At 46.8% G+C, this 26008-nt stretch overlaps 3 protein-coding genes across 6 annotated transcripts in view; 1 reads left to right on the forward strand and 2 right to left on the reverse strand.

Annotated features, from left to right (window-relative positions):
• Positions 1-1900, forward strand: part of LOC119300526 (meiosis-specific protein PAIR3-like) — an 11079-nt gene extending 9179 nt beyond the window's left edge. For all 3 annotated transcript variants that reach the window (XM_037577464.1, XM_037577466.1, XM_037577467.1), the window contains 3 exons: positions 632-766; positions 1259-1350; positions 1430-1900. In XM_037577464.1, coding sequence (XP_037433361.1) covers positions 632-766; positions 1259-1350; positions 1430-1498 — 296 coding nt within the window. In that variant the 3' untranslated portion in view covers positions 1499-1900. The remainder of the gene's footprint in view (positions 1-631; positions 767-1258; positions 1351-1429) is intronic.
• Positions 1901-2229: 329 nt separating this feature from the next.
• LOC119300527 (ATP-dependent 6-phosphofructokinase 5, chloroplastic-like) lies at positions 2230-6342 on the reverse strand. 2 transcript variants are annotated; one of them, XM_037577469.1, is made up of 14 exons: positions 6065-6342; positions 5283-5612; positions 5102-5183; positions 4783-4856; positions 4591-4702; positions 4341-4436; positions 4153-4254; positions 3982-4056; positions 3646-3786; positions 3398-3514; positions 3200-3304; positions 2936-3016; positions 2721-2849; positions 2230-2622 (listed from the first exon to the last, which is right to left on the reverse strand). In XM_037577469.1, the coding sequence occupies exons 2-14, from the start codon at positions 5579-5581 to the stop codon at positions 2455-2457; spliced, it is 1581 nt and encodes a 526-aa protein (XP_037433366.1). In that variant the 5' UTR covers positions 5582-5612; positions 6065-6342; the 3' UTR covers positions 2230-2454. The 2 variants fall into 2 exon arrangements, with proteins under 2 accessions (XP_037433366.1, XP_037433365.1); XM_037577468.1 differs by lacking the exon at positions 6065-6342 and adding an exon at positions 5704-5794.
• A 9964-nt stretch (positions 6343-16306) lies between these two features.
• On the reverse strand, positions 16307-19183 carry LOC119297106 (UDP-glucose 6-dehydrogenase 4-like). The gene is made up of 6 exons (XM_037575031.1): positions 19171-19183; positions 18886-18966; positions 18009-18090; positions 17293-17495; positions 16552-16817; positions 16307-16408 (listed from the first exon to the last, which is right to left on the reverse strand). The coding sequence occupies exons 1-6, from the start codon at positions 19181-19183 to the stop codon at positions 16307-16309; spliced, it is 747 nt and encodes a 248-aa protein (XP_037430928.1).
• Positions 19184-26008: the final 6825 nt, after the last annotated feature.

Here is a 26008-nt window from a genome sequence, read left to right on the forward strand (position 1 = left end):
ATATAGGTTGATTTTGTTCTTGAATCACTTTCATTGCCTGAATACTGAAGCATAAAATCAGTGCCATGAAATATTATTTTGAGAACATTTAATGTACCAATTCTTTGAATCTGTCTGCAGCTATCCAATATGGTTTGGTTATTTCTTACTCCCTCCGTCCGAAAAAACTTGTCCCAAGCTTGTCCCTCAAATAGATGTATCTACCACTAACTTGGTGCTAGATACATCTATTTGAGGGACAAGCTTTTTTGGACGGAGGGAGTATTTACTACTGTATCGTCTACTCTTTCGACTTTTTACTGTGTATGCATATATATAGGCTTAGAAGTTAGAACCTACCCCCTCCGTCCCATAATATAAGAATGTTTTCCAAGCTAAAACAGCTTGAGAAACGTTCTTATATAATGGGATGGAGGGAGTATTTGGTTGGTATGCTAACCATGCCACACCACAAGTTAGGTAGGTTTGACTAAGTTAGTCGCCTGTTTGGTTAGTAAGGTACACTTGGGGCAAGATTCCTTTGTGAATCCTTGTACTTTACCTTGTTTTCTTGCATGTCTTCTTTTGTTTCTCTTGAATAAACGTTAGTTACTCAAATGATATAACCTGGTCCTATGTCTTCTGGTTGCAGAGCAACAAGAACTGTTAAGGGTTCTTCATGAGAAGTTTAAGGAGGAGGTTAATCAGCAGTTGCTTGGTTGCAAGAACTCTCTTGAGGAATTTGAAGCCTATCATGCAGAGCTGAAGGGAGTAGCTGACAAGCAAAGTAAGTTTAACTTCAAACCTTGCACTTGCAAAATGCAAATGAAATATTTACTCGCTGGACTATTTATTACAAACTGATACTGCATGAACTCCCAAAAATGTGGAACATGTTAACCTTTGTCAAAGCGGAGCCGTATGAAGTATCACCATTGTTGGAGCACTTGATTACAGATTGCGAACTTTATGTCATATAACTGATCCAGGCACATAAGATTACAATATTGTAAGGTTTGAAGTTTGTTGGTGAATAATGTGGTTAAATCAATTTTTTTAATTGAAAAGAAATGATTGCCTAATTGGCACACGGTTAGAAGAAAGTCACCAGTGAAGTAATTATAGTTTTAGCTCACTGTAATCATTGTTAAGAGGCGAATGGAATGAATCATCATACAGCCACTTGAATTAATCTGTTTAAATGCTCTACTTTCCTAACCGTTTGCCACCTGAATTACCACTACTTAACCATGGTGTTCTTTTATGATTGCATCAACAGAAGCATCACACAAGAAGCTCCTCCAACATGCTGAGAGAACAGTTGCTTCTCAGCTCAACGATGCTGAAATCAAAATCTCGGAGGTTCAGAAGGTAAGGCAAACATCATTCCTAAACCCCAGGGATGCCGTATTGATCAAATGCTAACCTTTTCCAAGAAAATGTTTCGCAGAGAGCCCGGAAGAAGATGAATGGCCTAAAACACGTGCTCAAGGAGCTCATCACCGAAACTGCAGATTGATCAAGTTAACCTCGCTACACAAGTAGATAGATAGCTAAGGCGAAACCAGTAGGGCACCACGTCACAAACAGGTCCACGGCTCCATTTTACAAAGGGTATAGAAGGACGGTGCCAGAACGCATTTAGAGTTCTTTTGCTTACAGTTGCAGTTTGAACTATGCCTTAGTACGAGCCTATATCCGTAATTCTCCGTAGCATCGTTTGACCTTCTCTACTATTTTGAGTCGGTGACTCACTAACTTACCACCCATTCAGGTGCGCACTAGTGTCTTAAACCATGACGCATTTCTTCAATGAATCGTGTCCTGACTCGAGTAATGTAATGATCCAGTACAAAATCAATCGCAGATGCTTAAGTTGAATTTGCTGCCATGTGAATGCGATAATTAAATCGAGTGTACTCATCTGGTGGCATCTTTGATTCTTTTTTGCTTATGCCCTTTTTCTTTGAGCTTTTGTGCATGAGATTTGGATCAGAAGAAATTAGAGGCAATGTATGTCTTTGCTGTACTCAAATGGCAGACATCTTTGATCATTTTTGCCATTATTCCAGTTTTATGTACGTCTGAACACAAGTTTGGCACAGTACATGCAAAATGGGAACCTATGATGCACTTTTTTTTTTTTGCAGATAACAGCTTTGGCGCCAAACAAATTCACATTAAAAAAATTGTTAGTTACTCCTGTTCACGAATATAAGATGTTTTTGATATTCCAATATGGACCACATGTGGACTGAAATTTGTTTACAAGTTTTTTTGTTAGAACATCTTATTTGTTTACATTTTTTTGAAATTTACTGTTCATCCGGTAGCAGATGAGCTCAGGATCAGCCAGGAATTACAGGGCATACCATGTCTTTCTGATGGAAGACAAAAAAGAATGACATTGACAATCCTGTACACCACCGGTACTTCTAGCACTAGAGTTTACAAACTTTGGTTGTCAAGAACTGATCAACAAAAGTCAGGTTGACCTGTGGATGTCAAGCACCTGTGCCACATCCTGCTGTTTGGATCGACAAGCCTTGGCGTCTTGATAACTTCAGGTATTGGCAGGTACACGTTATGTGTGTTGCATATTCCGGTTGTGATGCCGCTGAACCCTGCAAAGGCGCCATGAACCTGCAAGGTTCAATCAGGGACCAATGCTCATCTCAGAAAACAGAAAACACAAAAACTTGTTGCGAGACACAGGCAGATCGAGAGAAACGGCGTCTTACAGCATTCTGACCGAGCACCGTGCACAGGATGGCATCCGATGCATTGGCACGCACGGCGCGGAGCATGTATGTAGGGTCGATGTACTTCACATCAGAGTGGACGTTTATCTCTCTGAAATGAGACTTGATCTGTGAAATGGCATTGGTTAAGTTAAATGTTGTGTCATTTACAGCACCTACATCATGGTGAAGAACACCTAATGATATGGACCAACCTTCTGTTGAAGGTGCACACCGATATCACTGAGAACCATGTTCCCTGAAGCATCAGTTGCGTTTGACTTCTGCAAATATTCCTGGAAACATAGTGCAATATCTCACATAACAATTCTTGTAACAGAACAGAAAATACTGCAACGTTTCTCAATTGATGCACACACGAGCCCATCCCTAATTCAAGAGATCCTTGGTAAATCACTCCTCATGCTGGCAGTTAAGTTTCCCAAGACAATTGATCTTGTATGTGAAGGTAATCTTACCTGCCCAGCACCTTCGGCAACACACATGAGAGCAAACCCCTTGGTCTCTATCAAGTGCTCAAGGTGCCGAAGAACTCCGTTTGGTCCATCAAGGGTGAATGGTACCTTCATTTGGATTACCACGTATTAAATCAATCAGAGGAGAGGGATATAGTGAGTTGGAAGGGCAGACACAGCACAAGTTAAAGAGTTTGATACCTCAGGTATCAGGCAAATGTCGACTTGCCCGCTTGACAGGGAAGCATGCATTGTGATAAATCCGCTACTTCTTCCCATCAGCTTCACCAATCCGATGCCATGAAATGCGGAATGTGCCTAACCATAGAGCGTCAACCACAAATATAGTTTTAATTTGAGGGGCAACCAATACGACAATGTATTCTATTGTCCGCTTGCAGATATGTACACATGAGATGAGAGTCTGAGAGGTTGCTAAAATGAATCACCTCAATATATGCAGAGTTGATAGCTCTTTGTGCTGCCTCCACTGCAGTATCAAATCCAAATGTCTTGTCCATCAGTAGTATGTCATTGTCAATTGTTTTTGGGACACCAATAATCGACACTTTTAGTTTTCTCTTCCGGCACTAATTTTCACCAAAAGAAACAGTCAGACATAAGTACGCAACCTTCCACCCATACATACTGATCCCTAATCCCACAATCCATGCTACTACGTCATAGTTGAGCGAGACCAAAAAATGTTTCTGGTACAATCTAGTCTAGGAGCTGAAGGAAAGACATGTCTTGCTCTGACGCAAGGAAGATATAAATTAACATACCTCGCCATGTATAGCATCAGCTCCAGCATGAGTTCCATTTCCACCTAGTACAAAGAGCATGTCAAGCCTCCTGGCCTGAATGTGGATTGCAGAAATCAAGTCAGTTAGTCTTCAACATACCACCTTGTAGTAAACATATTTTTGCAGCATACCAGAATTGCATGTACATGCCTGGATGCTGTCGACAATGTCTGAGATACTTGCCCCGCCACGAGACACTCCTAAGAAACTGCCACCAGCAAGATTGATATTTTGGACGACATGTCTATTAAGCTGGGTGAAGTAAAAGAGCCACAAACTTACATCAGGATGGTTATCAGTGTTTCCAGATTACTTTATAATGTACAAAGAATTCTTACCGGCACTTCCGCTAAATGATCTTCAAAAAATCCGCGGAAACCATGCTGTATCCCAACAATGTTTTTCACTCCGTATTTTTCAAGTGTAAGCACAATCTACAAGACTCAAGAGTGAAAGCACGGCACTGTTCAAAATTGTGAATTGTGTTTTCTTCAAGAGAATTTTCAGAAGATATAATAATAAGGTACTATTAATCTTTTATTTATCGGTGCAGACAGTCAGAGATCAACTCATCAAGTTCTATTCTACCTGCCGGATGACATCGTTGAGACCAGGGCAAAGTCCGCCACAAGTTACAATTCCAGCCTTTACGCACTGAGGCTCAAAATATATTTGTTTACGTGGGCCTGCCCGGTGCACCCTGGAAAAGACATGAGTTTGTGTGAGCTCAGAAAATAATTGGCACAAGTAAACAATAGAAAATTGCAGAGTGTTTGTCACCATTGTTCAACCCAGCTGCAATCAGGATCAATGCATTCAGCTCCAGCAGACGTTGGCGAGGCAAACTTGATAACCTGAAGAATCAACAACTTTGTAATGAGAGATATTATTGCATTTACCTTGATGCTGCACACATGGACATTACAATTGAGGTCTATCATACACATTTACTAATAGCCAAAGTGCAGAAAAAAAAGGAGCATGCTACATTTATGTTAAAAGATCAAACTATATTCAGACAGCCAAAGAAACTATTCAAGTAATTGATGGGGAGTTTGATCCATGTCTGGTATTTTGATCACTCAATGATGAAGCATACCTTCAAAAGTGCTCTGTCGTTGTCATTAACATAGCCGTTCCATGACTCTTCCAAAGAACCATCAACATTCTCCAGAGGGGTCCTGTTGTGGACAAAGCAAACATCAGAAAAATCCTAAAGAGATATAGTTTGATAACCAACAGCATAGATCAAGACAAATGCATTAGACAGAAATGGATACCTGCTCTTGAGAGAAAATGTCGTCGGCCTCGATTCCACATCAATTATATCTGTCAAATGCGGCAAACTGAACCGCCTATCGAAATCCTCTTGGAATTGATTCTTCCAATTCAGATTCGAAAAGTCCAGTTTCGGGCGATCCATGGACATGGCTCTGGCAACCAAGTGACCTGCTGCTCTTGATTTATTTCCATATCCAATAGTACATCGCAAGCCATAGCACCGGGGCATCACAGAACTGAGTTGCCTCTGACTTGAAGTGATTGTGCCAGCATAGTCCACCGGCGATGCTAGAGCCATGGCTTCTTTATAGTGGTGAGTATGCAAATCCCTGTGAGACAGGTCCTATCTTGCCATCAGTAACAGATGATGATAACAGATTGTAAATCAGGCGTTCACAGATTTTCCAACAGCAACTCAACTGTAGAACAGGAAAAGGCAAGAATCCCCCCTCACTACAGGGGACAAAGTAACCAGCTGAATTTTTTTGCTCCTTGTATTTTGAACAAGTTGTCATATGCACAGCCTCACAAAAAAAGGTGTTATTTAAGTGGAAAGCAACAGAACATGTGAAACCATGGTGGAGCAACAGGACAAATCATGTGAGTAGGGAGTAGGGGGCTTTCTTTTGGCAGGAAAAAAGAGAGATTTTTTTTTCTCCGATCATCGACAGTCGACATCACCCGCCAACCATCGCGATTTTATACCTAAAGTAAAATACAAACGTACCTAACCCCGACAGAAGCAAGGGAAATCACCATGATCGAATTGCAGGAAACGCACCTCTCTCTCTTGGACTTGCTGTGCAGGCGCCGGTGGAGAGGAAGGCACACGCCGGCGGAAGTGGCCGAGGAGAGTTGGGAAAGTGGCGGCCGAGGCACGCACGTGTTATAGAATCGGAGTAAGGGAGAGGAAGCAGAGGCGGCGCCGTCTTTGATGCGGGCGTCGCCGTCTCGGATTCTTTGGAGAACGGGGAGAAAGAGAGGAGAGCGGAGACCGCGACGAGAACAAGGAGGATTTTTCTTTTTTGAGCTGACAACAAGGAGGATTGCCCAAGAGGAAACAATTCGGGGGAGGATCGCTGACAGTTAATCCATGGAGGAGGCCCGTGATGGCTACCGTGGAGAAAATTACTGAACTGACTAGGTACACCACAATTCGAGAAACAATTTACTCCCTCCGTTTTAAAATAGATGATCCAACTTTATATTTTAAAACAAAAAGAGTATATCTATACCTCTATATCTATATCTATATCTATACCTGCTGACCAACTTTCTCATTGTAAGATCCAAGAGTCCCTCTCGGAGACATCTGCCATGAGAGCATTGTAAGACTACCCTCGCTAGCTAGAGGCGTTGGCGCTCGCCGCACCGCCGTGTGCCACCCCGGGCACGGCGTCCACCCACCGGCCTTCCGCACCACACCGCCGTGTGTCGCCTGGGCACGGCGTCCACCATCTGCCTGCAGCTGCTAGGAGGCGTGAGCTCACCGACAGCTGTTTCCTGGGTTGGCGGTTTCCTTCCGCCGTGCACCACTCGGGCTCGGCGTCCATCCCCCCTCCTTGAGCTCCACCGCGCTGCTTGAGGTTTAGTTCGAGATCAACGGCTCTTCGTCCTTCGCTCTCCGCTGGTTCTCAGGTCAGTTCTTCGTAGTGTTTGTTCTGAACTGCAGCCCTACCTTTTGATGCATGCTCGCCGCTCCGGCGCTTGTAGTTCCCCTTGAGGTCTAGTTTTAGGGTTTCTGGTCTTCTGGCTTGTTCCATGGATGGTTCATGGTTTGAGGATGCTATGCTGTCCAAGTATGGTTGCGGCACCCTTTCGGCCGTGGCTGGCCGTAGCCGGACGGCTGGTCTTCTCGCCGTCGTCCTCAACGATGGTGTTGCTTTCTCTCCAGCAGCGTTCGCTTCCCTCCTGGTGACCTGGTTCGGGGGCTATGCCAGTGGCTACCGAGTCCAACCGTGTCAGAGGGGCTCCTTTCGTTTCCAGGTGGCTCATGAGTGCATTGCTAAGGAGATCGTGCTCCGTGATCCATGTCGGTCAGGTTTTATCGTTGTTGCCATGTCTCTTTCTGATCTGGACTCTTTTGTACGTCGTGAGCCGGCTCATGCATGGGTGCATGCACGTAGACGTACGTGGGAGGCTAATTCCCTTTTGCCGTCTCTCCTCGGACCCCGCCCTTCGTGCGCTGCGCCCCCGGCGCTAGATAGTAATCCTTTGACTGCCACGGCCCCGCGTGCCCCGGATTCCGGGGATTTCACGACACGCTTGCAGGCAGGGCGCTTTGCCGCATGCGGGATAGAGCCATCCTGCAATCAATTAGCTTCGTGCTTATCTCTCCCAACCCTTGCATTACGCTGATGCCGCCTTCTGCTGACCAATCGTTAGCCGGTCCGCGCGCGGATTCCTCTGGCGCTGTTGGCGACGCTCCAGCTGCCTGCTGATCCTACCTCTACCCCCTACAGAGATGCGTTGCTCTCCCCTCCAGCTGCTTCCGCTGCCGCTAATCTCTCGGGAGCCACACCGTATCCATGGTTGTGGTTTGGAAAGCCTAAAAACCTACATAATCGCTGCTACCGCTGTCTTTCCTATAGCCACTGGTGACGGGATTGTAGGGATCCGGTGGTCTGCTGGCTTTGCCGTTTAGTTGACCACACTCGCGCCCGTTGCAGCTATAAGTCCCTTTGCCCTTCGCTTCGGCTTGCTCGTACACCTATAAGTACGGTTTCCCCGGAGTCGTTCTCCCTCACACAGACCTCTTCACTTCCTCTCTCCACACATCCATCCCCTCCAAGCTCAGCCCCCCAGCCTCTCCTTGCCATGGAGCCGGTGGTGCACGGCCGCCCATCATCGCTGGACGTCCACTACCCTCTCGTGCCAGACCAGAACTCCCTCGTGTGCCTCATCACCATCTCTCCACCAAAGGCCTCCTTCCTTCCCTGGCGACGCAGGGTCTTTCGTCACCAGCTCGGCATCACTACGATTCGGTTCGCCGGCTCTGCTGTGGGCACATCGTTCGTCGTGTTCTAGCGCGAGTCCGAGCAGGTCGCTGCTCTGCGTGCTAGTCCGATGGAGGTGGGCGATCGCACCGTCTGGATCCTTCCGCACAACACGGGCGACAACGCTTTCCGCTTCGCCTATCATCACATCGTCAGCCTCTCGCTTAAGAAGATGCCCCTGGAGCTGTGGAACCGGAGGGGGGTGGCGGCGAGCGTCGCCGGCTTCGCCGGCCTCTTTCGCCTAGAGCATGCTTGCCTCCACGGCAGCGAGTTCTCAAGCATCTTCGTCCTCGTCAAGGTGGAGGCTCTGCACCACATCCCCCACCATATCACCTTCCACCACGTCGACGGCAATGGCATCTATGCAGACGTCATCATCAATGAAATCTGGGACGTCGCTCGCTCCCTCGGTGCCCCCACGGTCACGCCGCGCCCGCCCGGTCGACTCGATGGGGACGACGCCGACCCCCGCTCCCCTGCCCCGCTTTCCCCTTGGCGGGGGCGTGCCCATCCTGGGTCCTCCTCGGCCCACGGGCATGTGGGCGGTGGGGAGGGCATGGCGAACCGCGCTTTCCACGCCTTCCTGCACCCGGAGACGGCTTCTCCAGCCGACTCTTTGGCCATGCTCAAGCTGGCGGCCAAGCCCAAGCTCATCAGAGGATCCGCCTTTTCCCCGCCCACTGAGGCTCAAATCTTGCACGAGGATGATCTCCAGCTATGCCTCCACTCATCGCTGTGGGCGGCGGAAGTGCGCACGCCGCGGGTCTCGGTCACCTTCGACGCGGAGGGCCTGTGCTTCACCTTCAAGCTTGAGCTCAACAACAACAGAGTTGCTACGGGTACGATCCCAGTCCGCCTGTTGTCGATGGATGATGGCTTCTTCCCTTGCTTTGACTACACCAAGGGAGAACTTGCGCGGGAAAGCTCTCGTTCTCTCTTCTTCAGCTTTCTGCCCAAAATGTTGTCTGGTGGGTCGTGTCCCCGCATGCTTCCTTTGCTTCCTTCCGTCGAATGTTGACACCCACCTAAGGCGAATGTGCCTATTGGCTGCTTCCTGCAGTTGGGCCAGCGCTTGTTTTTTCTGGTGGTGCCCCCCTGTGGAAGCCCAGTTCCCAGACCAGCAACACTACCGGGCCCACCAGATCCTCGTGGCCCGGCCTATCTGTTCCAGACCCTTCCATCGCATCCCACGACCCGAGCCTGGGGTCCTGTTGTGCGGTCAACCATCACCAGTCGTCTCCATCGATCTGCAGCACGGGGCATGTGCTGCGCCCCCTTCTCAGGCCGCCACCATGTTCTGCAACTGCCGTGAGCCGCCCTGCGAGCCTGGTGCTGGCGAGCGCCTGCCCAAGGTCGTGCTCCAGCTCTTCCCCGCTCCTCCTATGGGTGCGGGCTCGATGGCCGCGGCCGCCCCCATGGATTTTGACCTCAATACGGCAGTCGAGATCCAGCCTCTAGAGTCGGTCGACCAGGGAGCCATGGGGAGGTCAGGGAGCCTGGCCTCGACCAGCAAGCGGAGGAGGAGGCGCCGCCGCTGGTGCTCACTGCTTCGCCCTGGCGCAGCCCGCGCATCAGCCACGCCTACGACGGCATGCGCATGGGTTCTGTCGAGCGCGCGACTAAGAGGAAGGCGGTGGCTGCTGGATCTGACTCCAGTTCAGGGCCGTCGCGACACTCCGATTCCGTCTCTCGCCGTCGCAAGAATACCAAGACCACGACTGTGACCAGCCTGCTCGAGCTGCCACTGCTAAATACACTGTCACCTCTGACTCGGGGCAAACTGAAGAAGATTGCCCAGTGTTGCGACCTCAACGCTAGTGCCATCCTGGAACAAGCCAAGATCCAAGCCGTTCCTGTCTCGTCGGATGACGCTTCCACCTCCGTTGGTGCTGTCTCTGGCTCCACTGCATGTGTCTTCAACTCCTTCAATGGTTAGGCCTGGTGCCTGTCGTCTGGGCCTTTGGGCAGTGCTGTCCGCAGCTGTATCTCTCAAGTGTCTGTCTTGCGTAGTGTTCTGTAGTCCTCATATGTATCTGTTTTATCTTGGGCCACCAGTTAGCCTGGCTATGCCTTTCTTCAAGGTCCGTAGTTTGTTATGGTCAGTCGGTCATGAGTCTGTATGCTGCTACTCCAAGTTATCTATCTTAGTGCTTTGCACTGTTTGCTTCATCATGATCATGTTGCATATGCACTTTAGCTTTCTTGCTCTGGGTTGTGTGTTCTTTACTGCACTATGAAGATTCTAAACTGGAATGTTCGTGGACTCGGCGAGGATGATAAGTGCTCGTTGGTCCGTGATACTATAATCTCTTGCTGCCCTAGTGTTGTTTGCTTGCAGGAAACAAAGTTGCCATCCATTTCTCCCTTCAAGCTGCGAGCGTTCTTGCCAATAAACCTCAGGGAGCATGCTGTTACCCTGTCTGATGGCGTGGCCGGGGATATTTTGGTTGCCTGGGATCCTACTGTGCTTCTAGGCCAAGTGGTAGCATTGCACAAGTTCCATGTCACTCTGAGGATGACCTCTACATCAACAAACAACACGTTTCTTCTCACAGCTGTTTATCCACCGTATCTGAATCATGAGAGATCGAGCTTCTTCGAGGCTGTCAGCAGTGTTGCTAGTCCACCCGACATGCCCTGGGTGGTGCTGGGCAATTTCAATATGTATAGATATGCACATGAGAAGTCCCGGGGTCAGATCAACTGGAGTATGATGGAAAATTTTAACTCATGGATTCGAGACCATGGTATGGATGATGTTCAGATTGACAACCGACTTTTTACTTGGTCTAACAAGAGAGACCAGCCTACTCTTGTCCGTCTAGATCGGGTACTTGTCAATGCAGCTTGGAACCTCAGCTTTCTGCAATGAATTGCCTCTTGCATACCCACAACGACGTCTGATCATGCACCTGTGCTTCTGTCCTTCTCCACGAGCACGCCCAAAAGCAAGTTGTTTCGCATGGAAAATCACTGGCTGGAGTTGGAAGAACCTCGAAACATTATCTCTGAAGCTTGGTCTCGTGGTACCCGTGAGATCCGTTCTGCTGCTTCTCTGATCAGCTTCAAAATGAGGCGCGTGCGTGCTGCTCTGCGTCAGTGGTGCCGTTCGAAGCCTAGCCTGCGGGTCCTCATGGATAACAATAAGCATGTCGTTGCTTATTTAAATGTTGTTGAAGAGTTGAGGTTGCTCTTTGCTGTTGAAATAGCACTCAGGGTTTTTGCTGCTGCCAAGGCTGAGCAACTGATCCTCTGGCAAACTGCTACTTGGCGACTTAGAGCCAAGATACGATGGTGTGTGTCTGGGGACGAGAACACCCAGTTTTTCACGCAGCGGCCAATTGCCAAGCTCGCCGTAACAAGGTCAAAGTGCTTGTTCAGGACAGGGTGGAGCATTTTGATATCGGTCAGAAGCTGCGGTTGGCTACTGATTACTTTAAGGCAATCTTGGGACAACCTGCATCCTCGATTGACACTGTCGATGTTGGTTCTCTTTATACTCTGCTGGACCCGTCGGAGCTCACAGCTGAGTTCTCCTGGGCTGAGATTGTGCAGGCTATCAATTGTTCGCCAAATAACAGAAGTCCGGGCCCTGATGGTTTTACCAATGAGTTTTACAAGGCTTTCAAGTTACTGATAAAGGATGATATCCTAAGGTTTTTTGGTGATTTCCATAAAAATGAAGTGGATCTCTCTGGTATCAACTCTGCTTTCATTACCCTGCTACCTAAAAAAGAAACACCTCTAGAAATGCATGATTCTAGACCGATTTCTCTTGTGCATAGTGTGCCTAAGCTGGCCTCTACGGTTCTGGCTAGTCGGCTCAAAATATGGATTCCCCACTTGATCCACATGCTTCAGTCCGGCTTCCTGAAGGGCCGATCGATCATTGAGAACTTTGCTTTGGCTGCCGAAATGATCCAGTATGCTCATAAAAGAAAACTGCCAGTCATTGCTTTGAAGTTGGACTTTCATAAGGCCTTCGACAACGTCTGTTAGTGTTGCCTTCGCAAGATTTTTGAAGCAAGAGTCTTTCCGCAAGTGTGGACAAACTGGATATATACTCTCCTATCTACTGGCAGCTCTAGAGTCCTTCTAAATGGTGAATTGAGTGCCCCATCCTGGCAAAGAAAGGTTTTCGGCAGGGAGATTCTCTATCCCCGTACCTTTTCATCCTTGTAGTTGATGTGCTTCAGAGGATGTGCTGTCAGATGTTTCAAGTTGGCTCCTTGCTGCATCCCCTTGGTTCGAACAGCTTCTTCCCGGTCCTACAATATGCAGACGACATGCTGATTCTTTTTCATGGCAGTACGCAGCAGGCAGAAGTCATCAAGTCTGCCCTCACGGCTTTCTCTGGATTTTCTGGGCTCACTATAAATTTCCACAAGAGCACTCTTGTGCCTGTCTCAGTGGATACAACTACAGCCTCTGCTATCGCTCAGATCCTTGGCTACCCAGTTTCGTCCTTTCCATGTACGTACTTGGGCCTGCATCCCTCCTTGCACAAAATAACTCATGGTATGTTGCTGCCAGTCATTCACAAGGTTGGTCGTCGCGTCTCTAGATGGTTAGCTACTTTCTTATCCTTAGGGGGGCGGCTGACCCTCATTAACTCGGTGCTTGCGGGTATTCCGAGCTATTTCATGTCCTGTTTTGCCTGGCCTATGGAATCTCTTGGAAAGTTGGAATGTCTGCTGCGTGCTTTTTTCTCGCAAGGCAAGAACAAGGTCAAAGGGGCCAATGTTTAGCAGCCTGGGATACGGTCTCTCTACCTACTATTAATGGTGGCTTGGGTGTACGACAACTGCAAGCTCACAACCAAGCTATGATGTGCAAGTTTGTTTCCAAGATCTTACAAAGCTCTGACATTCCTTGCTATAAATGGTTCGCCACACATTATTGCCAGGCTACTCTTCCTCATGGTGCCCGCAGCAGAGATACAGCTATCTGGAAAGGGTTCAAGGATCTTATTCCTTTGGTCATTAACTCCTCTAGATGTGATGTGGGTCCTGGAACTCTGGTCACCTTCTGGAAGGATCAATGGCTTGGCGTGGGTTGCCTCTGTCTGCTGTACCCCACGCTGTTTTCCTTCGCGTCTCACCCAGCTTGCTCTGTGCTCTCACAATATGCCAACGGATCATGGGTCATACAACTACATCCTAATCTCTCTCAAATGGCAGCAGCTGAGGTGTTGGCCTTGCATGAACTGTTATCAGATGTTGCTCCTAATCCACTGAATGATGACAAGCGCATCCCTTTCTTCGGCTCTAGTCAGCTTAGTACAAGACATTTCTACAGTCTGCTCACCTTCGAGCCCTGGGTTTGGGATTCGTTGATCCCTCTAAAGCATAGGATCTTCATCTGGCTTGCTTTCAAAGGCCGTCTCAACACCAGGGATAATATGGTTAAGAAGTGCTGGTCTGCGGTTGCCCCTTTGCACATTGTGATGCCTGCCCTGCGGTGGAGTCCATTGATCATCTGTTGCTACGATGTGCCCCGGCTTCTGTTCTTTGGGGTAAGCTGGCGCTGGATACTTTGGCTTGCTCAGTTCCCGACATTCTAGTTTTTGTGCAACAAGCACACCACCAGCTCAGTTTCAAACGCAAATGGAATGTTGATTTCGCAGCATGTGCTCTCACTCTATGGCATGCTAGGAATGACCGGGTTTTCAACTCCAAGGTTTGGACTGAGACTTACATTTGATTCTATGCAGCAAATATGCTACATCTCTGGAGCAATAGAGCCCATAGTCAGATAGCAAAGGATGATATACAGTTCTGGTGCCAGAAAATAACCACTTAGTCTGCGTTTGGAGTGATGTAATCTATCCCCCCTTATCTCCTTCCTTTTTTTTCTGTTAAGTCTCTGCTTGTGCCTTGCACCTTGGTGCAACGGCCAAGTCTTACTTTGTACCTGTTACTTCATCAGGCTTTGCCTGTTTTGAAATATAAGGTCGGCAGCCAGCCACCTTTTTTGTTTCAAAAAAAAAAATCTATACCTACCTAATAATAAAGGACAGAGGTTTTCATAGTTCTTCAAACGTCATCCCTTTTTATCGGTTGATTTTATATTAATTATAGAGACTAGGAAAATTGCCCATGCGTTACAACGACAGAAAACAATGGGATGCAGAACCAGCTTCGCGGTAGTGTCGAGTGCTTGTATGGGAGGCCACCATGGATGGGAGCCATTGGCAAGGAGGAGGGACTTAAGCAGCAAAGCAGATTACTTATTTTGGCAAGGAGAGAGGATGAAGTACTCCCTCCGGCCCAAAATAAATGTCTTGACCTTAGTAAGACTTTGTACTAAAGTTAATACAAAATTGAGACACTTATTTTGGAACAGAGGAAGTACATTATATGGCTCATCCTAACATAAAAGTTACATCCTATATATGAATTATATTTTTTGGGGCATTGTAAATTGGTACCTCAGAAGAACAAAAATATCAAAGTTAAGCCAATGACGAGGAAGCAACAACAAATAAAGACAATTATAATATTGATTGTTCAACATTGATTGTCGACCACTAATTCAGAAAATGCATACAGGTGCGTAAGTGATAATTAGAGCATGGTTAATAGTATAGCCAGTTGCTGGCTATATGATATTGCCACATCATCTATAGCTAAGCCTATAGTCGGCAAGGACAATAGTTGCATGTAAATGTGTACTATTTTTTTGATACATGGCCCATCTCTCTCTCTCTCTCTCTCACACACACATGGCAAATACAAAGTTGAGACATTTATTTTGGAACAGAGGGAGTACCATGCATGTGCTACAGTCGATTGTTAATTAGTAGCCCGCTTCCCTTCTCTCTCCTCCACCTCACCCGAAAAATAATATTTAAAGGCTTATAGCCCGCCTACGTCATCCTTTGGTACTTGCTCTTAGAATGTTGAATGCTCAATGATTAACTCAAGAAGTGCATAACTTGAGAGCAGCTACCTAGTTAGTATATGTTAGAGCATTGCGGCTACACTATTGCACAGATCTGCAAGAATACTAAGATCACCCACAAACTATTTATGACATTGAGCATCTTTGAGAGAGAAAAACAGATTTATAATGAACTGAAGACGGTAAGTCTTGAATGAGATATGTAGCACACCATATGCAAAATCGCAAGCTTGTCAAGGGATCTAACTTTAAAAAATTGAGAACTGGAATCAAAAGCATCTCATTTAACAGTTACAGGCCATCTAACTCTCGCAATGAAAAGCCGGAAATACATGCATATATGATATATTTTTGTATTTTTCTCTGTGTCCATTTAGTGTATCTCCAAAACAAAAAAAGGGCTAATTATGACTCTATATTTTGGTGTCACACATGGGATAAACATTTGATAAAAAGTTCCGACAATAAAGTAATTAATCTAGAGCAAGGACATTATACGGATATTCTCTACCAAAAGTTCGAGCCTAGTTAAATTTCTTCTATGCTTGAACAAACATCACCAAAGATCCTATAACATATACATTCTTTAAAATTCAGTAATCCAACTCACACAACTGAGAAGAGAGGAGAACATGCATATAACTGTTAGTCACAGATCATCAAACTAACATGTTCAATGTTTCAGTTAGTTATCTTTTGAACACTCGTATCCTTGTAATTTGGAACTAATCCAGCAGAAAATGTGAAGCAAAATTAGATGCTCTCCCACGAATCATATCTGTTAAATATAAAATTTAAATAATTATAATAAGAAAGCACTAAGCTCGCATGAAATATATTAGTGCAAGTATGCTACCTCGTTGGTCCGCTGCCCTTTGCTTTATCTTAGGCCTCTCCTTCGTACTCCTTTGGATATTCTGTTGTCTGCTTCAGGGAAAAAACGGAAAAGTTCTACAGATCAAGTCCTCATATATGTGAATTTTTTGGTTTTTATAATACAAAGTATATGAATTCTCTTAAAGTTTAACAATGCTTTGTGTTGTGATTAATTAAGAAGAATGATCGCGGACGCACGACCAACACTTGTGCATCGCCTCACAGGCAACGGTTGGCATGTCCTTAAGTCACTGGTCAAGCAGCTTGCCAATGCCGTAGAAGATGAATCCGACGTCTTGGAGCTTCTCCAGGTCAACGATGTTGCGGCCGTCGAAGACATAAGCCGGCTTCTGCATGACATCATGCACACACACCTGTAACCGAGGCTCCTGAACTCCTCCCACTCGGTCAGGATGCAGACGGAGTGCGTGACGCGGGCGGCCTCCTACGCATCCGACGTGACGGCAACGGGCTGTCCGGCGTGCTCGCCCACCGGCTGCAGGTGGCGTGGGTGGTTCCAGTCAAACTTGTCCATGGCGAGGTCGCGCCGCACCTGCTCCTTGGTCACCTGCGAGTCGTAGATGCTGACTACGGCCTCGTTTTCGAGCAGACCCCGGCACACGTCGATGGCCGGCGGGAAGCACGAGCCCCGTAAGCCGACGCTAGCAGAGAGCAAGCGCGGGCCGATGTGCGAGTCCTTGCCAATGGAGTAGGCCACCTCGATGACGTTGCAGAGATGGCGTCCACGGAGGAGATGCGCTGCACGAGGAAGAGAGGAAGCGCGGGCCGATGTGCGAGTCCTTGCCAATGGAGTAGGCCACCTCGATGACGTTGCAGAGATGGCGTCCACGGAGGAGATGCGCTGCACGAGGAAGGCGTTGGCGGCGAGCTTGGACAACTCGGCCGACCAGAGGTTGATTGTGATGACGCAGTCCACGAGACCCAATGCGCGTACACGTCCTTAAGGTTAAGGACCTTCACGGTGGTCTGCCCCTCGGGTATCTCGCAGCTGCCGATGAGGACGCGGTGGGGCACGAATAGGTCCTGCACGGCGGTGCCCTCGGCGAGGAACGCCAAATTGGACAGGATTTGGTAATAGAAGCACCGGCCGTTGTGGGCGAAGATCTTCCCGATGGCCTCGGCGAGTATTGACGGACACGGTGGACTTCTCGATCATGGTCCTATCGGAGCGGGAGACGTCAGCGATCATGTGCAGAGCGCTCTCTGAGATCACCGGCCTTGTCGGCGCCGAGGCCGAGGGTCTCGGTGTCAGTGTTGACGAAGAAGAAGACGATATCCACCTCGCCAACGTCGGTGTTGAAGAATAGGTTGTGGCCGCGGCACAGCTTAATGACGTCTTCTAGGCCGGGCTCGTAGATGGAGCCGGTCGCTGTTGTTCCAGCCGCCGATCCACACCTCGGAGATGTCCGCCACCACCTCCACGTCCATGGGATTCAATCAATATTTATGGGAGAAATTAGAGGAGGGGAGTGATGGAGAGTTGGAGTCCAACTGAGAGACGCGTGAGACGTACGGGAAAGACCAATATGGGTGGAAAAAACTGATATAATAGTACTACCACCTCGGATGAATAGTATCACCTCATATATAGAAAATAATATAAGTAAAAAAAAAACTGAAAGCGTAAATTCATGTGAAGAAGCGTATTGTGACGATGAACCCGATAAAGTTAATCCGTATTTTATTATTAGGAATTAGGGATAGATTGACGGCCGAGATTGAAATCCTTTTGGTTCATCCATTGTTTCCTTAAAAATAGACTCAGAAAAAAAATCATCTATACTATTTATAAAAGAGCAAACATTATCTTCTCTAAGTGCACCCCACAAACGTACACGGATACATTCCACCGCATGATTAGTCCCACTAAACTCAATTTAACGGCTAGCCTTAACCGAATCTGTTCTCTGTGTGCACTTAGCAATTTACATTGACTGACTGTACTCCATCGCGGAGGAAAATATGAAAATCCATGCCTGGTCAATTAGGAAACTATAATCACGGACACATCCTATTAAGAAACTAATCACAGGCACATCTAATTATTAGGAAACTAATCACAAACCCATCCTATTATTAGGAAAAAAAATCACGCGTGCATCCTATTATTAGGAAAATAATTACGAGCCATCCTATTAGGAAATTAATCACGGACGCATCTAATTATTGGGAAACTAATCATGGCTGCATCCTATTAGATAACTAATCACAAACGCATCTAATTATTAGGAAACTAATCGTGAGCGCATCCTATCGTCTCCTATCAGGGAATCGTGACCGCGAGTCGCGAGCCGTCACCAGCCCACCACCCACGCGAGCCACAATGGGAGACACGCGAGGAGGAGCTGCGGCTTCCTCCGAACACACTTCTACTGACTGCAACGACTTCGTCCACATCCTGGGCATGCTCTCCGGGAACCACCGGCATCCGCGTCGACTTCGGCTCCATCCACAACACTCACGCTGACAACCACCCACCGCCGAGGTCCTTCAAGTGGGAGCAACGCTGAGTATCTTGGACCAGTATTAGCGGGCCAAAAAAATCTGCCCCCACAACCATGCATGTAGATTCGCCTGGTCGCCAACCATTATCGTCCCCAGGGCGGTGCAGGTCTCGGCCACTGTGAAGCAGGTGAAGCTAATCACGGCCCCATCTCACTCGCCCGAAGCCACCGCCGACTCCCTCAGCTCTGACGCGTGTTGCTCCGTTGGACACGCTTGTCCGGTACTCGCGCGTGGACGACGTCGTCCAAAGCTAATCCCGGTGCGTGGAGGCCGTCGCCTCAAAGCTGGACGACTGACTCACCTGCGTCGACAATGCCGCCCAGCTGGTGAGAGGACACGGTCGCCGCGGCCGCTTGCACGCCTAAACGACGGAGACTCTCGCCTTCATGCGAACGCACCACACACACGCATTAATCAAGTAAGTATCGAGTGTTGTTTTTTTACTGTCATCGCTACCTCGTCGGTGGTGACACATCTAGAAGTACAGGAACTAGAGATGAGGCAATGAGAAACAGAGGAGCGTTGAAGCACACACAGAGACGTTCGCCTTCTTTCTTTCTTTATTTTTTCACTGATTTTCACGTACCTGCAACAGACATCCCTGTATTTTTAAGTACTGACTACCGGTTATTACATGGCCAACTCACGACTACATAGTGAACTCACAGACAAATTCGCTGAACCAAGACCTTACTTGCAGTCATAAAATTACGTTTCACTGAAAAAACCCAGAAGTTTGCATAAGTTTTAATAAAAAAATAAAGTCCGCATAAGTTTTGCTAAAAAAAACCTGAAGTTTGCATAAGTGTATTTGTTTGTCCAGCAGATACATGGCAATTGTAATTTTACATGAGCATTTTCATACCATCCTTATCTACAGTTGAGCTAACATGTTTTCCTGATAGAAAACTTGGACTACATACAAGAGAAGCAAAAACTGCATGTTGATTATGATGATGATGAATGTAGGATATTTTGTGGTCATGGTAAATTTCATATCATTTAGTACATAAACAATATTCACAATTTTATTTTATTACCATCGATTGTGTTGAGTTTCTTTCATATATATGTATTGACCCTCTTCTTTAAATTAGATGTGACAGATGCGGAATGAACTCATACCACATAATCGCATACGAGCAATTCAAGAAGAATTGGCGGGATTCTTTCTTGACCATGTCATACATAAAGACGGAGAATGCCATGTGGAAGTTGAAATTAATTTTACATGTTAGGGATTATAAGAGATGTTATATTGTATATATGTAGTAGTGTCGGATAGATATATACAAAAACTTGTTGTTCGATCAATCTCGGAGAAAGAGAGGTCACTTCTCTCTGTATATGTTCATGACGATCTTGTGTAATTCTTGACTGGAATTTGTTGGCACTGAAACGGTTCCTTAGCTTGTCCTAAGTGACATTTTCATGTGTGACTATACTTGCATAAATGTGTGCATATGAAGAATCATGATGAATCTTCTAAATAATTTTGAATTTTATACATTGAGAAAAGTGAGTGATCTTTTAATACAGGAGACATGTTGATTAAGAAGAAACGATATTTCAAATTATTTGTACGAGTTGGAAATAAGAGATCATGTACTTTATAGGAAAATTTCAAATTTATGAATAAATTGTCTTGTATTAAGTTTAGTATAATATGTTAATCCGAATAAATGCATATTGTGTATGCACACTTATTAGTTCAAATAGACGTGTGTTGCACGTGCACACTTACTAGTCTAATATAAAAAACAAATTGCACGTAGCGGGAGTCATGCGAACGCATCGAACGAGCCAACTCACCCAGCCAATGCTTTTGAGAAAAATTAGAAAGTCCAGCCTCAAGTATGAAAAGCGCCACACGCCCTAGTTTGGTATGCTATAATTTAATTTTTTTAGGCAAAGATGAAATTTAACTGGGCTGACCTCCAGACGCCCCAGTTTGATCTGGCCCATGTATGCTCATCTGTTTCTTTTCTTTTCTGTTTTTTTCCTTTTCCTTTTCGTATTTCCTTATTTCTTTTCTATTTTTCTTTATTTTTTGTGTATTATAAAAAATTCGTTGCGTGTATATAGATGAAAATATTCATTGTATTTAAGGAATTTCTCACCCTATACTAAGAAAATGTTCATCATATTTCATCAAATGTTCATTTTGTATTTTAAAATTATTCTCCATATTTCGCTAAAATGTTCAATATGTAAGGATATTGTTCAGTGTATATCACAAAAATGTTCAATGTGTATTAAATATTTTCCAAAATGATGTGTATTTTAGAATTGTTCTCTAAGAAAAGTTAGCGTACCAATCCCTGTACCAATCCCTCTGCTCGCTACTCAATTGGGTCTTAACCTGTTTCTTCTATGGCACAAAAAATTATGTACGCAGGTGCTCATGTTCCATATGTCGTTAACCATCCCATGTGAGCCGTCATGTGCCCGCAAAAATTAATCGAGTCATCAAAACGCACTGGTAATGGATGCATGCAAAACATATTAGTAACAGATGCTATCGAAACTTACGTCCTCCATGTCTTGGCTTGGACCGGAATGATCAACTGATTAGGCTATCTATTATGTTAAATATATACTAGTAACCTAGACCAAATCGTCCCTTAACTGCTCCCTTTGCCCATGTGCTTCAGGCGTTTCAGGCCGATGATGCCATCGCCTCCTTCATGTATGCCTTGTGCCTCAATCGCATATCAAAGCCGCGGGTGCGACATCCAGATTGTCATCGAGCTGTTTGAGGTGGCCATTGAGGTGTTCGACATGAGACTGCACATGAGGCATGGACGTGATGCGGTATTGTACATGCATGTGGCGGGACAACACGGCGGCAGCATGTCGGCCTCGACCTCAGACATTATAGATGTGCATGGCAAGGCCCATAATCACAATAGTGCTGGTGGTCTTGACCACTGATCCTTTGCCCCACCATCTATAATTTAAACATGAATGCTTCCACAACTAGCTATAACTTCTAATCATCAGGTATGTCTTCTCCAATTAGTTTCCTCCTTCTCCACCTTGAGCTCCTTTTCTAATTTTAGCTGAAACTTCTTAATCGAAGACAGTAGATCCTAATGAGATCTCATATAAAAAACATCTATGATATTAATATTTTTCATTTGAGACATTAGGGACAAGCGGAAGTATAAAAAATCACCTCCAATTGTTTGCACACAAGTGACGGTTTGTGACGCCCTCGATTTAATCGTACACTAATCATACACGCAAATATGTATGATCAAGATCAAGAACTCACGGGAAGATATCACAACACAACTCTAGATACAAATAAAATAATATAAGCTTTGTATTACAAGTCAGGGGCCTTGAAGACTCTAATACAAATGCTCGAAGACACAAGAGTCATCGGAATCAATAATATCTGAGTACAGACATAAGTTAAACAAGTTTGCCTTAAAAAGGCTAGCACAAACTGGGAAACAGATCAAAAGAGGCGCAGGTGTAACGCCCCGAGACCGATGTGCCAGGTGTCGTTCAGTTATTCGTTGTTGTTGTCTTGTCATTGGCTTGCGTGTTGCATTTCATCATGTCATCATGTGCATTGCATCATCATGTTTTCAAAACTTGCATCCGTCCCGGTCTCCTCGTTCCTTCCGTTGTCCGTTCTGAGACCAGACACACTTGCACGCGCCCGCGGCATGTCCGAAATAGTATTTTATAAGTGGCCGGAAAATGTTCTCGGAATGGGATGAGAGCTGACGTGCGGTCTTATTATAGTGTAGGTAGACCGCCTGCCAAGTTTCATCGCGTTCGGAGTTCGTTTGATAGCCCAACCGTTAAACTATAGCGGCATTATAGCCGGTCTAACGTCGGACGTTTTCGGTCTCCGGAAACAGTCGCCGGGCCTCCCTCTCTTCTCTTCTCTCAGCCCGAGACCGTCTGCACAGCTCACTACCTACCGCCAGGTCCAACCTAACCTCTCTCGTCAGCCCGCCGCCCTCCTCGCGCGCGCGTCCGAAAGTTGTCCCGGACCCGACTCGGACAGCCGTTACCGCTATGTCCGGATCATCTCCAAACGTCTACAAAACGTCACCGTTTTCTTATTTGGACTCCCTAGATATTTTATTCGCGACCGTCCGATTACGATCGGAGGGACCAAATACCCCTAAACCTAGTCCCCCACTATATAAACCGACCTAACCCTAAAATCTAGGGACTTTGTCCTGCCGAGCCGCCGCCACCTACCATATTTTCCTCGGGATCCAGATCCAATCCTCTTCCTCCCCGATCCAAAGCCCCTCCTCGCTTTCACCACCACACCAACCAGAGCCCCTGCTCCCTGTCTCCTTCTCCCCGCTCCCGATGGCCAACCAATGCCCGAGCCAACTGCCCATCGCTGCCGCTAGCGACCTCAACCACCACCACCGAATCAGGCCGTGCCCTGCGCCCTTCCTCCCCTGCTCTTTTCCCTTCCTTCTTTCTCTCTCTCTTATGTGCAGCTCTCCCCTTGTTCTCTTCTTCTTCACAGGGAACCGAGCTGCCATGGCCGCCGTTCGTCCTCATCGCCACCCTTCGGATCCGCGCAGGAACAGCCTCCTCGGCGACCCCCTTTCTCGCCGGAGCACCGAATCAGGAGCAGCCGTGGACGCCGTGTCGCAAGCAGCAGCAGCAGTCGAGCGCCTCGTTCCCTCTTCTGCACATGGATCCGCATCACGCCGGCTGCTCCACCTCGGGTCCCCGCCGTCCTGCTTCTTCCCGGCGAGGGCCACACCGCGAACGAACAAGCAGGATGCCGTTCCGCCCTCTGCTTCACCTGGCATCGAACAAGGAGACGAGGGCCTCGCCGTACCCGTTGACCGCTCGACCTCCTCTGCTTCGGCATCGATCCAGAGACGAACGCCGACCGCGCCCAGGCCCAGCTCGCGCGCGCCTCCGCGTCCAGCCCAGCTCCCTCCGTTGACCGCGCCCGCGTGGGCCGGCCCAATCGTTCTCCCCGCGGTCCAGCCTCGCTCGGCCTCCTCCCCAGCTTCCTTAGCCAGATCCGCCGGCCTCTCTCTGCAGATGGGCCAAGGCCCAGGGTGAGCCGACCCCCAGCGCCCCCTCCTCTATTTTTTTTCTCTGTTGGGCTTGCCCAGTTTCAGCCCGATCATGTTTTTTTCTCGTCCTGCGATTTTGTCTAATATTCCAGAGATTGCAGTTTTGCAGAATAACCCCCTAGCTTCATGCATTTAATAACTAATCAACGGTGCATCCTTTGTAAAAACTTTGTATATGAAACTTGCTCAGAATTTTGTGTAGATTAATAATATCCAACTTTCATCTATGTTTGAAATGTTAAAAATGTTGTTTGCATTAATTTACTCCTATGCCATGCTAAAATGCTTTATTTCATAACTAAATAACCGTAGCTCCGAATTAAATAAACTTTATATGTAAATGGGGTAGAAAAATGTCTAGTTTAACATGGTGCACTCATCTTGCATGTTAAACAACTCTAAAATTGTGTTTAGGGCAGAACAGTACCAAATCTAAAATATGCTTTGGGGATTTTCTGGAATTGTTGTTCGTTACTTCCGGCCTCATTTAAACTTGCCTAGATAGGTAGTTTCGTTGTGCTTCACCCTCTTGCCATGTTAACCAACATTTAATATTGTTGAGTACATAAACGAGATCAAACTCAATAACGTGTCGTGGTGTTTTATCAATATGCAACTCGTTGCGTATTGAGCTCCACTTAATTTGTAGTGTTGTTTGTTGCACTTTGCCATGCCATGTTTCATTAAACCGGACATGCATCATACTCGATTGTGCATCATGCCATGTTGATGTGCTGGTTGTTTACTATGTTGTGTGCTTCTTTTCCGGTGATTGCTTCTTCGGGTTGGTTCCGATAACGTCGCGTTTGTGAGGATCCGTTCAACTACGTCCGTTTGTCTTCTTCATGGACTCGTTCTTCTTCCTTGCGGGATTTCAGGCAAGATGATCATACCCTCGAAATCACTACTATCTTTGCTATGCTAGTTTGCTCGCTCTTTTGCCATGCCAATGCTACGATGCCTACCATTTGCTTGTCAGCCTCCCAAATTGCCATGTCAACCTCTAACCCACCATGTCCTAGCAAACCGTTGATTGGCTATGTTACCGCTTTGCTTAGCCCCTCTTATAGCGTTGTTAGTTGCAGGTGAAGATTGAAGTTTGTTCCTTGTTGGAACATGGAGATGTTGTTCCTTGTTGGAACATGTTTACTTGTTGGGATATCACAATATATCTTACTTAATTAATGCATCTATATACTTGGTAAAGGGTGGAAGGCTCGGCCTTATGCCTGGTGTTTTGTTCCACTCTTGCCGCCCTAGTTTCCGTCATATCGGTGTTATGTTCCCGGATTTTGCGTCCCTTACGCGGTTGGGCTATAATGGGAACCCCTTGACAGTTCGCCTTAAGTAAAGCTCTTCCAGCAATGCCCAACCTTGGTTTTACCATTTGCCACCTAGCCTTTTCTTTCCCTTGGGTTCTGCAGACTCAAGGGTCATCTTATTTAACCCCCCCCGGGCCAGTGCTCCTCTGAGTGTTGGTCCGAACTGGGCAGCCTGTGGGGCCACCTCGGGGAAACTTGAGGGTTGGTTTTACTCGTAGCTTGACCTATCTGAGTGTGCCCTGAGAAAGAGATATGTGCAGCTCCTATCGGGATTTGTCGGCACATTCGGGCGGTGTTGCTGGTTTAGTTTTACCCTGTCGAAATGTCTTGTTGTACCGGGATACCGAGTCTGATCGGAGTGTCTCGGGTGGAGGTCTATTCCTTCGTTGACCGTGAGAGCTTGTCATGGGCTAAGTTGGGACACCCCTGCAGGGTATTATCTTTCGAAAGCCGTGCCCGCGGTTATGGGCAGATGGGAATTTGTTAACGTCCGGTTGTAGAAAACCCGAAGTTGACCTTAATTAAAATACATCAACCGCGTGTGTAACCGTGATGGTCTCTTTCCGGCGGAGTCCGGGAAGTGAACACGGTGTTGGAGTTATGCTTGACGTAGGTTGCTATAGGATCACTTCTTGATCATACTTTTATCGACCGTGCTTTGCCTTCTCTTCTCGCTCTCATTTGCGTATGTTATCCACCATATATGCTAGTCGCTTGCTGCAGCTCCACCTCATTACTCCATCCTTCCTATAAGCTTAAATAGTCTTGATCTCGCGGGTGCGAGATTGCTGAGTCCCCGTGGCTCACAGATACTTCCAAAACCAGTTTGCAGGTGCCTATGTTACCGAGCAGGTGACGCAACCAAGCTCAGGAGGAGCTCGATGAAGATCTTGTCCTTTGTGTTGTTTCCGTTCTAGTTGATCAGTAGTGGAGCCCAGTTGGGGTCGATCGGGGACCTTTGTCGCATTTGGGGTTCTTCTTTTATTTTGGTTCCGTAGTCGGACCTTGATTGTATCTGGATGAT

This window comes from Triticum dicoccoides, chromosome 5A, assembly GCF_002162155.2.
Source record: "Triticum dicoccoides isolate Atlit2015 ecotype Zavitan chromosome 5A, WEW_v2.0, whole genome shotgun sequence".
Classification (NCBI taxonomy): domain Eukaryota; kingdom Viridiplantae; phylum Streptophyta; class Magnoliopsida; order Poales; family Poaceae; genus Triticum; species Triticum dicoccoides.

Coding starts and splice junctions, on each gene's coding strand:
- LOC119297106 (XM_037575031.1), bottom strand. Junction 18,091..18,885: donor GGGCGGCATTGTCGACGCAG/GTGAGTCAGTCG, acceptor GTTTCTTAATAG/GATGTGTCCGTGATTATAGT. Junction 16,409..16,551: donor ACCCACGCCACCTGCAGCCG/GTGGGCGAGCAC, acceptor GATGTCATGCAG/AAGCCGGCTTATGTCTTCGA.
- LOC119300527 (XM_037577469.1), bottom strand. CDS start 5,581: ATGGCTCTAGCATCGCCGGTGGACTATGCTGGCACAATCACTTCAAGT. Junction 4,703..4,782: donor TGCAGCTGGGTTGAACAATG/GTGACAAACACT, acceptor TGTCTTTTCCAG/GGTGCACCGGGCAGGCCCAC. Junction 4,255..4,340: donor ATCATTTAGCGGAAGTGCCG/GTAAGAATTCTT, acceptor TACTTCACCCAG/CTTAATAGACATGTCGTCCA.